General features: G+C 44.3%; 1 protein-coding gene across 5 annotated transcripts in view; it reads right to left on the reverse strand.

Moving 5' to 3' along the window:
* LOC140257622 (contactin-4) overlaps positions 1-16,962 on the reverse strand; it is a 250,817-nt gene that overhangs the window by 116,563 nt on the left and 117,292 nt on the right. For all 5 annotated transcript variants that reach the window (XM_072347049.1, XM_072347045.1, XM_072347047.1 and 2 more), the window contains one exon: positions 3,325-3,462. In XM_072347049.1, the coding sequence (XP_072203150.1) occupies positions 3,325-3,379 (55 nt within the window). In that variant the 5' untranslated portion in view covers positions 3,380-3,462. The remainder of the gene's footprint in view (positions 1-3,324; positions 3,463-16,962) is intronic.

The following is a 16,962-nucleotide window of genomic DNA, read 5'->3' on the forward strand; positions in this document are numbered from 1 at the left end:
TTAAGTATAAGACTTGTGGTCTTTGCTTCGGCACTTACAGTTGTTCTTACCATGAAAACAATAGCTTTTACAGCAGCACATTCCATTAGCTACACAACAATTTTCATTTGTTGCAAGATCATCCCTTGACACGATGAGAACACAACACAGAATCAATTCGACCACATTCAAGAGACAGTAACGCTTGGGACACAGGTCAGGTTGACACAAGACTCAGCTTGAGGCTTTAGGAGCACTGGGGAGCTTCACTTCACACTAAAGCACTGGTTTTACACACACTATTTTGAGATAGCTCAACAAAAGAGTTCCACGATTGCTGAAAGACTAACAGAATTTGCTAATAAAGAATTTGGGGGCACATTTATGAAGCATATTTAACAGACCATGCTATTCACCACGTACCCTCTGAGCAAAAAGGACTACATTGCCCTTTGGCTGTTTGGGGTCACCTGGCCTTTCTGCCACCTCCCTGGCTCTCCTGGAATGGAAGCACCCGCTGAAACATGGAAGCACAGGTCTGCCTACATTCAGGTGTTTGTTCTGGCACTGTAATTGGGAAATCACAAAGGACAAACCATGTTCATCTCCCCTGGAGCCCCACCACTTACTGCTCTCTTTACCTAGCAGCAATCTGTCCCAGCTGAGATGGACAGGGGTCTTTTATTCTTGAAAATTCCTCTCATTGCAGGAAGCTCCTGTCCAAATGCCTGCCCAGGAGGCAGTGCTCTGCACCTCCTCGCAGAGGCAACATAAAGCACGTTTTTAGACAGCTCACTCCAAAGTTTTCTGAAGTAAGACTGGTGCACACACATTCACTGAGATGGTAAGGTCATACAATAGATGTCAGTACTTTATTTTCAGTAGAAAACCCACACTCACATGTTCTCCTATGTGACTTCTTTCTAAGCCACTTGAAAATACAGGAGCTTGGTGAGCAAAAACCTCAAGTAACTCAAAAAAAAACCTCAAAGTATTAAGGATGAGCCTGATCTCATCTGTATAAACCTCCCACCAACTTCATTGACAGCTTTCCAAGAGCCAAGAAGCCAAGGGCCGCGCTACTAATAGGAGTCATTCAGAGCTTTATCTATTCCAAGTGCTGTGCAAACAGTAATTAGGCAGAAATGCAAAGTGCTGCAGAACTGACCAAAATATAAATTAATTAATTACAGAGCGGCAACAGATTAATCACTTTCTAGCTAACATCAAAGCACCAGTCACGGGAACTATGCAGCATCAGAAAACAGCACTGAACAAAATGAATTGCCATATCACTTACAGAAGACCAACATTCAATATGTACAACTACTTCATGGCCTAATTATTTATATTCAGACGTGAAATCTAGCAGAATTTCTTCTGTACATAACCTACATCTGTTTGGACAGACACATGCATTCAAACTGGCTTGTAAATATTCATCTCTGTAGGAACTTCATTTGTAACAGATTGCGATGCCCAGATCTCACTGGAATTCAATGGGAACTGGTGAAGAGAGGTCCAACATTTCCTGAATAATGGCTAAGTTAAGGGGCTGCAGGAGCAGTTTTCTTATTGAAACTGCTGTGTTTACTAAGAAAGGAGTTGGACCCTTGCTTGTGCTGAGCAGGGATCTTTGTTGGTGAAGGGCAAGAGCAAACACAAGGGCAGAAAGCAGAGCCCAGAAGGCTGTGCAGGAGAGCAGGCCATGACAGCAAAGCAGAAGCACCCCTCAAGGGCTGCTAGGCTCTTTCATCCGGTGCCAAAATCTACGTGGATCTTCACAGGATAAATCACACTATAAAATAAGCACAGGTAACGCTTTTCTTCAAGCAGGATTGCAGCTCATTAACATGCAAATAAGACTTCAGCAGTGAAGCTCATTGCTACCATAAGCTCACGAGGAAAAGACTTGTGTAAGAGTCACAAAAAAGCAGGAAATTCCCTGTCAGGTTGTCCTGCACATCACAGCTGTGCTGCTAGGCCCTGTGGGCCAACCAGGTACAGGCCTGGCTGCCTCTCTGCTGCACCACCCACAAAACAAAACCATCTCCTCGCTCATCACCCACTGCACAACCTGCACTGAGTGTCTGGGACTCCTCATGCCACAACTCAGTAACAAGAGACTGATGTGACGCTAGGAGGATACTCAACGCGTGGCAAAGAAGAGAAGAAATGCTGTTGCAGGTTCTGCTGAAGCTTTCATTTTGCTGACCTTAAGCTTTCTGCAACAGGTGCCTAAAATATCAAAATTACAATACAAAAGTACTTTCCATGCTTTTGTTTTTCCACGGTTTTGTTTATTTGCTTGTAATAAAGGCTCCTGCTCCCTGTGCTCGCACAGCATAACTTCAGGAGGGTTACAGATCCCGGGTAGCTGTGGCACTGCATTGCAGAATCTCTCTGCATCCAATTTTCTGCCAGCTCACAAACTGTCATAGCACATTTAGGAAGACTTGGAACCAAATATCAAAAATAGGGGCCAACATGTACCGGAATAAAAGCGCTTTTGCATTCTGTAGAGCCAAGCAAAAGAAAGTAAATGATATTAGAAGCAGTTTGTTATGACCTAATGCTGAAATAGGGCCCTGACAATGATCACATGGAACACACACAAGTTACTAAACAAAACACTGAGTGTGAAACAGCAGATAAATCAGTGCAAACAAGATGAACACCAAAGTGACACACACATTAATTAAAATCTAACAGCCCCCGCTCAGAACAAAACACACCAGAGAACCACAGCAGTGGCAGAGTCTGTGGCAGCAGAGCTGCTTGCCTGGTGTGAGCTTTGCTGGCCCTTTGTAAGCCTGAGATGTCTTCAGGAACTGTTTCAGCTACAGAAAAATGGTGTTCTTCAGAAATTTTTTTGCTGAAAACAGTGCAACTCACAGGGCAAAAGAAAAAAGAAAAGTTAAATACAGACAGCTGCAGAAGATGGTTTTATTGATGAAATATGTTATTCTAATTATTTGCTAAATGAAGTGTGTTCTTAGCTGTAACACTCCTCATAACACCGCTTTAATGGGATTTAAAGCTATACTCTACGTAGGTTTAATTGGGCGTTGAAATACTTAGCACTGAACGTGAGAAAACAATGTTTGTCAACAGCAGCTTGGATTGGGAGACGGACAGAGCAGAGCTCTGAAATGTGAAGCTTTTGCTGTGCTGATATTGTTCAGCTGGCTAAGAGCATCAGTGTGATCTGAGCAGCAACCTTTGGTACCACCAGCCATGGAGCAGAGCCTAGTTTTACCATTTTGTCATTGGAATGTAACATGCAGCACGCTTTTGCTTTGGTGCAAACACCCTGAAATAGAAAGTTTTAAAACAATGCTTTACCTGCAAGGCACACCATGAATGATTGCAGCACGAGCAGCTCCCATAGCAACCTCATCTTCAGCTTCCCAGGGTAGAGGAGACAACTCAGGAACTGCAGGAGAGAACGAGGCTCCGTGGAAATTTTAGGCCACTTTTAATCTGTGAAAGAGAAAAGGAGATTAGACCTAGGATTGCTGCTCCTTCCACTTACTGAAAATTCACTTTTCTTCCCAGGAAAATCACATCTTAAGATCAAGAAAGAAGCCTTCAAAAACATTAAGAATTGAAATCATTCTGGGAAGCAGTAAGTTGAGCACTGGTACGAAGAAGAGGTAAAGAAGCTTGTCAGGAGAGATGCACAGAAGCTTGCATAGGAAACCAGCTCTGCAAAGCGAGGCTCCAGGTGAGCTGGGCACCAGCACAGGATGCTGAGATGCAGCCCTGGGTCTGTACCTTGCTCACTTCTGTTATCACTCAGTTATCTTGATAGCAGACTCACTCACTGCCTTTCTGGGATACCTAGTTAACTAGTTAACCCTGTAAGCTACAATTAAGAAGAAAGTTATAAGAATCACTCTCACTTCTCTCCACAAATGCCACCCTCAGGTGAAGCTGACCACCTCTCCATGCAATGCTAGCTAGGCCGCGTTCTCCTGCTCAGGACAGGAGACTGTGTTTCCTGTCTCACCTCTTCACTGTCCTGGAAACCTTCAAAAATACTTTCAAACATCTGGTGAATGCTGATATTTCGCTCAATTACGATTTGGAAGCAGTTGCAGTTTTGGAGCAGGGAATCTGAAGATGCTCTGCTTATCACTGCAATATATCCTCCCCAGCACAATGCAAGGCCAAAAAACAAAGAGCCTCCCTCATGAAGGAAAAGCTTTCCAGAGCAAGCATTTAAATATTAAAAAATAAATAAATCAAGCCAGACACACATTCTTATGACTTATTTATATCACTGAAGGCTGGAAGTTAAGGAGTCTTCGTGCTTACAAGACAAACTGCATGACTAATAGCATGTGAAGGGCTATCATTAGAGGTCTCCGCTTGCTTTTGTGAGATAAAATTGATAGGATTCCTCTAATAAAGTCAGGTTGAATGCACTGAGAAGACTAAGAATCTGTCTTCTGATGCAATTTTGAAGAGGGTAGAGATTAATTGAGTATATTCATCTCTTCTCACGCAGACTGATTAGGCTAGCTGGGGTTAGCAGGAAGGCCTAATCAATGGAAACTAATAACATCTTAAGTGAGTGATTAGAGCATTAATTATTAATTTTTCTAGGAAAATGCCATCATAGGCCTTTATATTGATTTACAAAGTTAAGCAGTTACTCTGTGTTTACTGGGAACTCAAGAAATGTATTTCTTTGCCCTCCTGCACACTCGTACAAAAGCTTTTTCCTCACTGCACCAAATTCTGTTGGGTACAACTGTGCCCCTACGGGAGACTTCCACCAAAGGCAAAAAGCTTTTGGTGCTACACTCACATCAGTGATACTGCAGACAAATCCTATATTCACCAGCAGCTGCTGAAATTCTTTTGTGCTCTTGTTTTCCCGTGTACTATTCCCATCAATAAGCCCATTGTGTCACTTAAAAGGCTGCTCTTCATTACACCACAGTGCAATACTTTATGGATACTCTCCTTACTGCAATAAGCTACCTGGGACTGAAACAGAACAATCACTTACAACCACTGATACCAAATTAAAAACACAAGAGGTACAGCACTTATCAACTTAACCTGCTGCCAGGAGCCCATGGAAAGCAGCACAGACCTGCCAGCCTGCAGGAAGGCCAGCTTGCACCACTAAGAATACCAAGCACAACGTCTGACCACAGCTGAGCAAAAGGGCTCCACCTATTCCATGGGCTTTGAGGGCATTGCTTCTGGGGAGGTGATGGAAATGAGGAACTGTTGTTCTTCATGGAGGGCCATGGAGCAGGCTGTCCTGTCTGTAGATTCCTCATGTTCCTCTTCATAGAATCACCAAGGTTGGAAAACACCTACAAGATCATCCAGCCCAACCATCAACTCATCACCAATAGTTCTCACTAAACCATGTCCCTCGACACAACATCTAAACGCTCCTTGAACACCTCCAGGGTCGGTGACTCCATCACCTCCTTGGGCAGCCCATTCCAGTGCCTGACCACTCTTTCGTATATCCCAATGTCTACCCCCCAGGGCTGCTGGGTTGCCTATTTCATTCCCTGCTTTTCCACTGATGCAAGAAAATCTTCATTCTTCATCTCCTTACTGCTCCCTGCTGCTGCTCCCGCTGTCCCACCCCTCTGGTGGAAGGCTGCAGCACTCTGCCCGCTTACACCTTTTCTGCTCACAGCTTTCTGCAAACTACTTTATATTCCATTCAGGAAATCATGCTTCTCTAAGCATTTTAAAAACCAATACAAAACATTTCCAAAGTATTAATGTAAATTAGTTTTTGGCTTATAAGGGTATTAAAAATAGCAGGCTCTTTCTTTCTTCCCAGGATGATTTTGCACAGTCACTGGGTCTTACTTTCAGACAAAAATAAAAGCTATGCTAAAAATATACATTTTCAGTACTCAGCAGAGTTAATAATTAAGCCAACTGAAAAAACTCCAAGTCTTCCCTAGTGTTTGGTTGTTCAAATACACTCCACAGGACCAGCAGACATCAGAGGGTCACGGATGTCCTTCCAAGGAAAAGAAAGCAGGTTCCCTAACATTAACATACCACACAACAGCATGGTACATAAAGTTTCCCAAGGAGAAATGCTGCCTGTCTTATCATAAAAAAATAGCAAAAAAGCAAATAAGATGATCACCATTACAAATATTTTTCTAAGGTTAAAGTACAGCGGTATTCAAGATGCTTCTATATTTTTGTTTCTCATGATAGTTCCCCATTTCACATGTGAATGACTCCAATCTCAGAAATATCTTCCTGTAAACGCAGCTGCTATTCATATCAGTAGGCTCCTCGTTGAAGCCTCTGTAAAGAAAAATGTTGAAACACTATTTTTTATGGTAACAACTTTGGGAAACGCAGTGCTTTTACATGAGCAAAAGATATATAATTGAACAGATCCTCCCCATCTCTAAATGTTTTCTGACTATAACATCCCAGGGGGTTTTGCTTCGCTTCTAAAGCACTTCAAAATATTTTATTTCCAGAAAGAAGTGTGTGCAGTTTCAGCCTTATTTCTAAAAAGACAAAAATGAGAAGTGCTTGCAGTTTGGAAGCGCATCCCATTAGAAAATAGGCAACGCACAGATGTCTTCCTAACTCTACTTTCAGCAACGCATCCACCGCAAATTCTTCTGCAAGGCACCTCAGTCTGTGATTGGGGTTTGATGAAGAAAGCTGACGCTAAGAATTCTGACCATAACAGGGAGTGAGAGAGGAAAAAAGCATTTGCAAGGAAAGGGGAAGACGTGGCACTGAGCCCATGGCAGTGGCTGTGGTGGGGATGGTTGGACTTGGTGCTGGTAGTGGTCTCCTTCAACCTTCCTGATTCTAGGGCTCTAGTTTCTGTGTGGAGGCAGGTCTTATTGCCAGTAATTTCATTTGTATTTTTAACAAGTAGCACTTCTGAACAAAGAAAATAGAAATATAACAAAACAATAATAATAAGGTCAAGGTGCAAGGATGCATTCAACACATGAAAAAACATCCTTTAGATGGAACTTCCATCTCTCACTCTGCTGCAGCCTCCAGCAGAATGGTAAGAGCCCACTTCATTCTGCACAAGCTCCCAGAGTATTCGGAAGGGAAACTTTCAGAACTTGTCTCTGGCCCCAAAGCACTGCAGCAGCAGCAAGAAGCCTTAGCAACCAGCTCACGTTTTCCTCCTGCACACCAGTGCACTACACGGTGCCAATTCTGTGAAACTCCAAAATAAATCACTGTTAATGAAGCATGCTGTACATACAGACAGCAACAGGCATCTTTTAATCACCTAAACAAAGAAGAGCCAGAGGTAAGCACAAAACACCCTGAGCACCAGCACACAAGCTGCCAGTGGATGCAGCAGCACCTTGCCCTGCCCAAACTTGCACAGCATTACCCATCTTTCTAAACTGAAACGCAGGATTATCAAAGTAGCCTTCAGACTTGGTGCAAAAAGAGAGCAGAGCAATGGGCTGCCCCAGCCAGCGTGGAGACTGGCATAGGTTCCCTCTAACAGACAGCCAGAGAACTGCAAAACTACGCATCCAATTACAGAGAGTGCCTAAAAAACGTCCCCATAAAGTTGGGGTCTTTGCAGTAGGACGAGTTTTCACGTGCACATCACTGAATTTTTTCACTGCTCAGTTCCTTTGTGGCCCTGAGATAAATATCGGCCTTCCAGGAGTGGCCCTTTTGCATCGGGAGAAGAAAAGGGGATTCAAAGGGCATCCAGGGGAACGGAGGGGAGCAAGAGCATCTTGCACTGCATTCACACCATGTCGGTCAGATCCTGATCCATCTCAAACTGCTTTGCTGAAATTATTCCTTCCGGAGCTGTGCTTATACACAGCTTGTGTATTAGGAAATATATATGGGTGTAATGTGCACGATAAAACAAATGACACACATACACCATGTTTCTGAGACGTGCCTATGATAAATGGCGATTAAATGCTTCAAAAAATTAATTATCTAATAAGAAGACAGAGAAAAGCAATGCCGGTTGTTACATTCTGTTTTGTCCTTCGGGCATTTGTTCTCACCCATCAGACACTGGTTCCATTTCAGCCTACCCAGGAAGCTGCAGCCCCTCAGCACACAGGCACTCCCAGCCCGCTCCCCTCATTTGTATTGGTCAGGCTCCCTGCTATGTGCCATGCCAGAGCCTTCCTCTCCTGGAAGGCAGCTGACAGAGCTCACTGTCCCCTGGGAGGACAACAAGGCACACAGGTACACAGCATGGGTACACCAGCACCAGCCAGACCAAGTACAGCTGCTGATGCGTGCCCTGATTGCACCTACCACATCCACACGGCCAACACTTTTTCAACAGCATCAGCAAAGATCACTGAAGGAACAGTTCTGTGAGCATCCAACACAGTGAGCCATGGCCCCCAGCACTCCAACATACTTTCTGCTGCCCTGCCTGGATGTCAGCAGTGGGTAAATTCATCCCTTCCCAAACCCATCCAGTTGTGGCCAGTTGTGCCAGGTAGGGCAGCCCTTCTCTCCCGTGCAACACCAGGTGCGCACTGTGCCAGCAGCCCCTTCCTGACCTGTTAGCTCATCAGCTCTCACAAGCAATACACCTCCTGGCCTTACGCACGTACACATATGTGGTTTAAATGCAGTCTATAAACTCTGGAGATACCCAAGCAGTCAGATAAGAATTCAGATGCACTCCCAACGTTTTGCTGTGTTGCAGCGTTGCCCACACAGCCCTGGCAGCAGCAGCGATCCGTGCCAAACACTGCTATCCCACCTGCACAGCACCTCCCGCTTCAGACTGCAAATCACCGGTGATGAAAAAATGGCAGTAATTAAAGCCTTTTAATTACGAGTCACTAATTACCACACAGTACCCTGTTAGAAACCTTGCTCTCGTCCCCTGCCCCCAGGAACTGCCCTGTAAAACGTGAATCATTTGTAAGCATAAACAGCAGCTCACGGTAAGGAGATCTGGGTGACAAACCTCAATTAAAGACCTGGCAAACCTCAATCTAAGCCACTGGCATTCATTTGTCTCGTTCCACCTTTTCCGTGGAAGGGATAAATCAAAACCACATACTGCAGACAGCGCTGCTCATCCTGGAGTGTGCCCAGAGCCTCACAGCTCACCAGCCCACACAGCTCGGTCCCATGCACAGATAGGTTTGGGAAGTTCAAAACAATCAGCTGCCTCCTGATGCCAGCTTTCAGGATGGCAAAGGAAGTTTTATTTACAGGAGGTCCTGGAGGGGAACCAAGCCCTGGACACAAACACATACTACGAGGAGCACCTGGCCTGAAATGCTGTTTATTAGCCCATTCCCAAAGTTACATTTCCACATTTCCAAAGGCAGTGCTGATGCCCTGGCCATGCCCTCAGGCTGAACTCAGCCGTTCTCCTGCCAGCTGCAGCCTATTTTGGGTGCTCGATTTCTCACCACGGTTACGTAAGAAGGCACAGCTTATGGTGCGAAGCCAAACGCTCGGCTGTTTGTGTGAAGCTGAGGAACCCACGCAGTGAGGTAATACAGCAAAATAAGAGTACTTACAGAGTACTGACCTGCTTTTCCTCTTAGATGTCCAGAGAAGGCACAGAACCCCTCCTGTGCATCCCTCAGAGGTTTCCTTACAACAGAAAGTGCTGCAATCACCACTCCCTTTGCAAATCTAAAGGTGCATTTGGATTTCATCCCTATTTGCAGTATTTTGCTCTCTAATTGCTAAATACCTCAAGGTGTTTGTTTCATAATAAGGCAAGCTGCTCCCCCATGGAAACTAACAGGAAAGAAGATAAATGGAGATCTAACTCTCACAGTCCTACAGAATGGGTAATTTAGCATTGACATCAGTTAACTGGAATGGCTCAGATCTTCGCTCTGGACTGAAGACAGCTGTCCATCCCCTCAGCCCAGAGGAGGCCTTAAAGGATGGACGGACCCATCTGTTGAAGGAAGCTCAAGAATCCTTATGATCTGGAGCAAAAAGAAAGTGAGTGCTGCTGCTCAGGCTGTGATGTCAGTGGGGGTTGCTCTGAGGTGGAACTCAGGGAATACACAGGCTGTAACAGAAAACAACACATCGCACTCGTAGTGCATTGGAACATCACTAGTGATTATAGCTGCAGACAAGTGCGGATGAAAACAACTGCCATGGGCAAAGCAACAGGACTGAGGGCATGGCCAAAGGCTGTGGTCACCAGAAGCCCCTGGCCTGGACTGTGCTCATGCTGCAGAGCAGAGGGTTGGAGACAGCTCTGAGCTGCTTTGCACCAAGGAGTAACTTGGGCATTGATTCTTGGCAGAAGATGCTTCAAAAGCTTCATGCTTGCCCCCAGGTAAGGGGAGGGCAGAAGTGCCCAGACCCATTTTAGGGCTGACAGACCACCCCAGGCCAAGCATCGCACAGTGACCCTGGTGGCACCTCTGCGTAATCACTGCTATTATGTGATACACTCCATAATGCAATCTTTTCGCTCTGATTTAATTACTAAACATAAAAGGAAATAAACTTCAGAAGGAAAACAAAGAAATTGCACTGCGCGTAATTTATGGGAGCTATTCTTCAGCTGAATGCCATAAAACCCTGCGTGTTTATGATCCCCTATTAGAGGGCTGAAAACACACTTGCATTTGCTTATATTGACTATGCAGATTATGTGATATTGCCGCTTTTTTTCTGCCTCTGCCATTTTTCACAGGAGCAGCGTACTTGTTTAAAGACATCCTTGCATAAAGCATTGGCTCATACTAAGAGGAAAAAAGCCTGGCTGCGTGATCCTCATAGCCACAGGCTGCTGGGTAGGAAGCAGCGAGCAGCCAGCAAGGGAATGCAGGAGATGGGGGCACAGTGCCCAGTTCTGCTCTCAGTCCACCCTAACATATACTGGAAGAAACAACTCCACGGCCAGACAGAACAAGACCCAGCTCTGCAGTGGATAACGATGTCAAATGATCTGAGCTGTGCAGCATAGCAGGAATGGTGAGATGGCAGCGGGAGGATTTATTGAGATATCATGCTAATCCCTCGGTTTTCTTGTCATAGGAAACAGATGAAAGGAAATAAGGTTTGCAAACTTGACTGCAGCATTGATTTATGTATAACAGCTTCAAAAAGCAAGGAACAGAAACGCATGTTCCTGTTATCCCTGGCTTAGGGCTCCGCACAGCAGCAGACGCAGTGGGGCTCCTGGTTCCCCTCCAAGCTGCTCGCCTTCCCCAGCCACCAAAGAGCTCACACAGCCACACTCCTCCATCCCAGGACTGAGCCCAGTTGTGGGGAGCAGCAAGGGGCTGGGTATTGGTGCACATGCAATGAAGTGCATGTGACACCAAAGACAGCTTCAGCATAGAGATTTCACTCCTCTCTTTTGTAAGCTGTTCCCCAAGCAGCAGGTTCTTCTCCCACCTTGCACAGATGGAGTCGGTATGAAAAACAGGATGAATTCACACCCAACTGAGCCTATTCACTGAAGGTGGCAAAAGTTCATCTCTTGCCAGCTTGCAGATAGGCCCAGCTAGCTAAGGAATTAAATACACGCCGTGCATCCTAGTGCTGCAGTCACAACATTCCTTTTTACTGCCTATTAAACCCCCTTTTAGTATCTCCTCGAGTTTTAATTGTCAGTGTTTCAGCCTTCATCTGTGCCTCATCTCTGTGCCAGCTCTTCTCCAGTTACAGTCACTATCTCACACCTCTTGTTTTGCATAGATGGATCTGTCAGCTCCAATGTGATAAACTCAGTATTTGACAAAACTTCTTAGTGGTTCCTGGGAGTGTCTGGGACAGTGTCATTTAACACATCCTGAATAGAAAATAAATAGTTCAAGGAAAAAAAAGAAGAAGAAAACGGAATTAAGGGAGTACCAAATTAGAAAATTAAGGCTGAGAAAGTGATGAGAAACATTTGAGTAAACAGTTCATCTACTTTAGCTTCATAGACTGGATTGAGGCTCCAGCTCTAAGCAAGGAAGACAGACCCACACAGCTACACAATTAAGAGTGATTTTGGGATAGCTAGATAAGGATTTACTGCAAACAATAAAACTTAAACGCTACAATTTAAGTTACAACAGTGGGGTGTTAATTTATCTCCTGTTAAGACAATTAAAGCAATGACAAGTAGCTAGAACCAGAGAGCAGAAACAGCCCGTTTTATGGCCTGACATACAGACAGAAAAGATCACTGTTGTACTAGAAACCTATCAGCTCCAATGGGCTTTGGATAAGACCAGGGTAGAAATTACTAAAAACAGCACTGTAAGAAGAAATGGTGTAATATAACAAATGCACATATCATAGAAATTATCAGTTAAATTAGTTCTATGTGCAGGATACCTCGTGAGAGAAAAAACCATTTACGCTCACCAAACACTCACCACAATATAACAAGGAGCCCTTATTTCATTTTTACTTTAATTAAAGCAGCAGTTAAATGCACAACCGTTACATTCCCCGGTATTTTACAGCCATCACACTGCCAAAAGAACTCTATGAAATACCCAAAGTGAGCTAGAAGTCACAGATAAAACAGGAAAAAGATGAATATTTCAATCAAAGCGATGCTTGCACAAGAACTGGCTCAATGGCTCTACGTGAGCCAGGCAGCAGGCAGGAGATAAGCAGAGATACAGCTCGGGCTCTGATGCTATAAGCAATGGGCACAGGCTGATTTTAGTCTCTGCAGTGGAAGAATGAATCCAGGAAAGCTGTGGGTTCCCTGAAAACATTAGACAGAAGGCAGAGAAACAGAGCCGATAGTTACAAACGCAGCAGGAAAAGTCTTTTCTTCCTTTATCACTACGCATGAGGGAAAGAAATCACTGTGAAAACACAGCAGGAATCACTACTGAGTGCTAATCACAGGACGGCATTGTTTTGAGGTTGGAGATATATAAATATTTAGTTTCAGCCCATGAAGTCACTGTTTCTAAATGTTCCTTAGTTGATCATTCTGTGATTTCTGTCTGCTCACTTGTGCAGAAGCTCTCAAGGCAAGCAGCCCTCAGACTTCTGGGTTTGTAAGAATATTAAGCTGTGTACAAAGAACAATTATTGCTATTGAGATCTGTCTGCTTTTAAATCCAGGTGGGAAATGACTGCTGTTTGTGATAATGAACGCATGACCGTGGTTGCTTCCCAGTCTTCATTCAGAGAAATGTTCACCTAAGTTCACGAAAATCAATTAAAAAATCCCACATAGAGGATAACTTCAATGAGGACATTCAAACACCCACACAACTCCCATGAATCTTGACCTACAGGTGAGTTTGGTCACAAAGACAGACAGTGGTTCGTTCTTCCCTTGCCTGGAGGCGATGCTGTTGCACCTGGTGCAGTGACAAGTGCTGACCTTGGCCACAGAGATTGCTCCTCACTGCAAAACACAACCCATGGCTTCAAATGCATGGGCCTACACGTTGTCTTTTTCAACTGACAGGGTTTCTCCAAGTCTGCCCTGCCAGCTGACTTTGCACAAGTCTGGAATTGTTAGATGGGACGTCCAAGCCAACAGCAGGACAATAGCAGTACTCTTGCACAATCACCAGATCCATTTCCTACACTCTTGTGTAGGCACAATTAATGCACACTCATTAATGACCCACCGGTCATTAATGACCAAGCTGAATTCCCTGGCACTGTACAAGGACAGAGCAGGTGACAGCTGGGACACCATGTGAGCTTCACATGCTACTGCAGCACTTCTCCCTCTAGAGTCCTCCCATGGCCCACATGATTGAGCGGAAGGTTGTTAGTTAGGGTAGTATGGTTACGTCGCGGTTGGACTCTATGATCTTTAAGGTCTTTTCCTACCTGAGCAATTCTATGATTCTAGAGCATGAATGTAAACATGATGGTAAGAATTTCATCCTTGACTGAGAATTCAAATTATCACATCGATTAGCTTTGCCACGCGTAATATAGAAAAGATTCACAACATTTTGAAGAATAAACGTTGTCACCTTGCTGGTGCAGAACAGCAGCATAGAACAGAGCTAATCAAGTGGCAAAAAAAACAACTTTCTTCTGAACCATGAAAAGACACCCCCCCAGTCACACCCCCAAATTATTTCACTGTAATATTTTCAGAGTCGACCCATTTCTCACACAAAACGTGCCCTCAAACCTCACAGCCAGAGTCAATTCTGCCCACCTCAATCTATGAGAGATTAGTGGCAGATTTTATTAGAAAGCAATCTCCTGGCAGCCTAGGGAACAGGAGGTGCACCAGCAGGCACCCAAAATGAAGGGATGATTCGGAACAGCTACGTACTTTCATTATGTCCCACCAAATAATTTTAGCATGGCACACCTAGAAGATGGACTCTGAACAGCTCAGTGCTGCTTCTTTGCTCCATGCGCGGACCTATTCCAGCACACAAACCATGTGCGGCCATTAGGAGCTTATTTACCAGTTTATTAACTTTTCATCCTGTTGATTCACTTTTAAGAAATGCGATGGGCATATTGGAATAAAAGGATTTTTGTTTCTAGTACAATAAAAATGATGCTTCCAGCTGTTCGAAGGCTCAAGACGTGTGGGGCAGCAGTGCAAGCGATGGATCAGAGTGCAGAGCACGGCTGAGATGGCCAAACTTGCATCTTAAAGACAATTTATACAATTATGCTTATGCACTGCTTAGCACATGTGACAATCAGACAACACATGGAAAGAAACTGCAGTGAAGCAGTGCCTGATATCCGGTACAGAGATCAATCTGTAGATTTCTTGTGGGAGAATCACACTAAACCCTAATATTGACGTAATGTTAAAAGATATTCTAAATCAATTGATATTTAGGGCTGCTTCACTGTTACTGCATCTGGATAATGCAAAAGCCTTGTTAACCCTCATGTATGGATTTTAACTTGGAAAGACTTCTTCAATTTGATACCAGGGAGAGACTTTTAATATAATCAGAACCCTGTCAAGCTGTTAAGAAGCTGCCAGATAGTGTATTTCCATCTTCAGTAGCATGGGCTAGAAAACAACTTACAAAACCTAACCAACTTCTGATATTTTCAATGGAATACGTTAACAACAGCAGCAAACCTAATTCTATAGGGATCAGATCTGTTTGGGGGGGGGGGAAGAAATCCACCTTCTGTGCTGCCTCACAGGGCACTGGCACTCCCCAACCTCGGCAGAGAGCTTAAATTACTTCCTTCAAGCTGGGATGAGGCCACCCGGCTGCCTCTACTGCTTCCATTCCTGTAACTGCCATCACGATTTAATGACTCTCTATCACTCCTCTCCTGAGAGCAGGGGGTGAGCACACACAGAGTCAGCTAAAGACACGCAACTTCATCGCATCTCCTCAAATCCATAATTTATATGCAGGGCAACCCACCAGCCATTTAACCCGATTATGTTCTCATGCCCCACTTGCAAAAGATACAGAGATTGCCCCAGAATTCTTTATAAAATCAGTGAGACGTGAACCATGGTTCCAACTTACGTAAGGAACTGCATTTGAAACTTGGTTGTATCCAAAGATTTCAGCACCGCAAGGAGTCTTTTGCTTGGATTTCATGAACCTTTTCCTAAATCCACCATTTTAGAAACAAATCCTTTCAATGTGGAGGAATTCAGGCCCAGATGCTGAACTCCACAGCTTAAGGCCTGTCATAAACTCCTCATTCTCTGTGCATCACCCCAACTTTCACACTATAACTCACGAGGATGAAAAGAGCAGAAAACCAATGTAATTTTGTAAGATCTGCTAATCACGAATGCAACATCTAACACGTTCTCTGTAGTTACGGAGTGATATATTGGTTACTGTTAACATCCAAGCTGATTTTTCCTTGCCAGTATGATTACCTACAATATATGCATCTATTTGGTTTGGCTTTTCATGGTTTACAAGCTTGCCAGACCAGGTGTTTTCTTATGAAAAAGAATTAAACAAACTAACATAGGAGGTTTCCCTAAAAGGAACAGGGCAAAGAGGTGCCCGTCCACTGCAGCCCCCCTTTGCAATGAGCACATCATAAGCAAAGAACTGAAACCTTCCACACATCCCAAGGTCCAAAAGAGCCAGAAAGGAATCAGAGAATCACATCCTTCTCTGCTATAGGACTGTACATTTGCAGCCATAAGGGGAAGTTGCCATGGTTAGAAAGCCTACTTTGTGCGTGCAATTTCTTGCCATGTACTGACCTCTACCAAAGGAAATACCTTTGCATAAGAACAACAAAGATCATCCACGTCCCTGTGCCCGTCTAGGCTGAACGCTGCTACTTACTGCAGAAAACACAGGCATTTGCTCTTGCTTATATAATTTGAGCTCACAGAGATGTTATTAACATGGTAGGCATCAAAGAGTAGCTCAAGGCGACTTTTAAGTATCAGTTGATGCTATAAACTATTCAGGTTTCATAATAGTTCATACTGTAACTCACCAGTGCACATGACAGCCGTTCCCAGTTCCTCGCAGCACTCACACACCCGATGCATTTCCATGCACCGCACACCGACCCTCCTCAGCACGCAGCTCATCCTCTTTGCTTCATCGGACCACTGTCCTCTTCGACATCTACTGCCTTACTTTCATTCCCTTTGCAGAGCGCTCGAATTCCTGTCCCTTGATACAGGGCTTCCTTCTGGCAACTCTTAAATTCGTTGCCTTTGCTCTGTTATCCAACTGCAGGGGATAGTCAGCTTCTGTAAATTCTGCCATCTCCTTTCAAGTCTACAACGCTGCATTTTACATCTCGCCATGAAAGAGACTTTATTTCTCTGGTATCCTTCTGCTGCTTCCCTCTCAACATTAAATCATTGATTTTCCCTCCTCCAAACCAGGCTGATATTGGTGCAGCCCCTTTACTCTATAAGCAAAACTACTTTATAGGTTCCTTAAGAATAAGTGTCTTTTAATTGTAGTGAACAGAAGTCTAACAAAGGCTTTCTGTGCAATAAATACAGGCAGGGCTTACCTGTGATTTATAGCTTGCCTCCTACCACACAATAAAACTGTCTGCTACGCCATCGGAACTATTAACTAAGCA

The sequence above is a fragment of the Excalfactoria chinensis genome, chromosome 12, assembly GCF_039878825.1.
Source record: "Excalfactoria chinensis isolate bCotChi1 chromosome 12, bCotChi1.hap2, whole genome shotgun sequence".
Lineage (NCBI taxonomy): Eukaryota > Metazoa > Chordata > Aves > Galliformes > Phasianidae > Excalfactoria > Excalfactoria chinensis.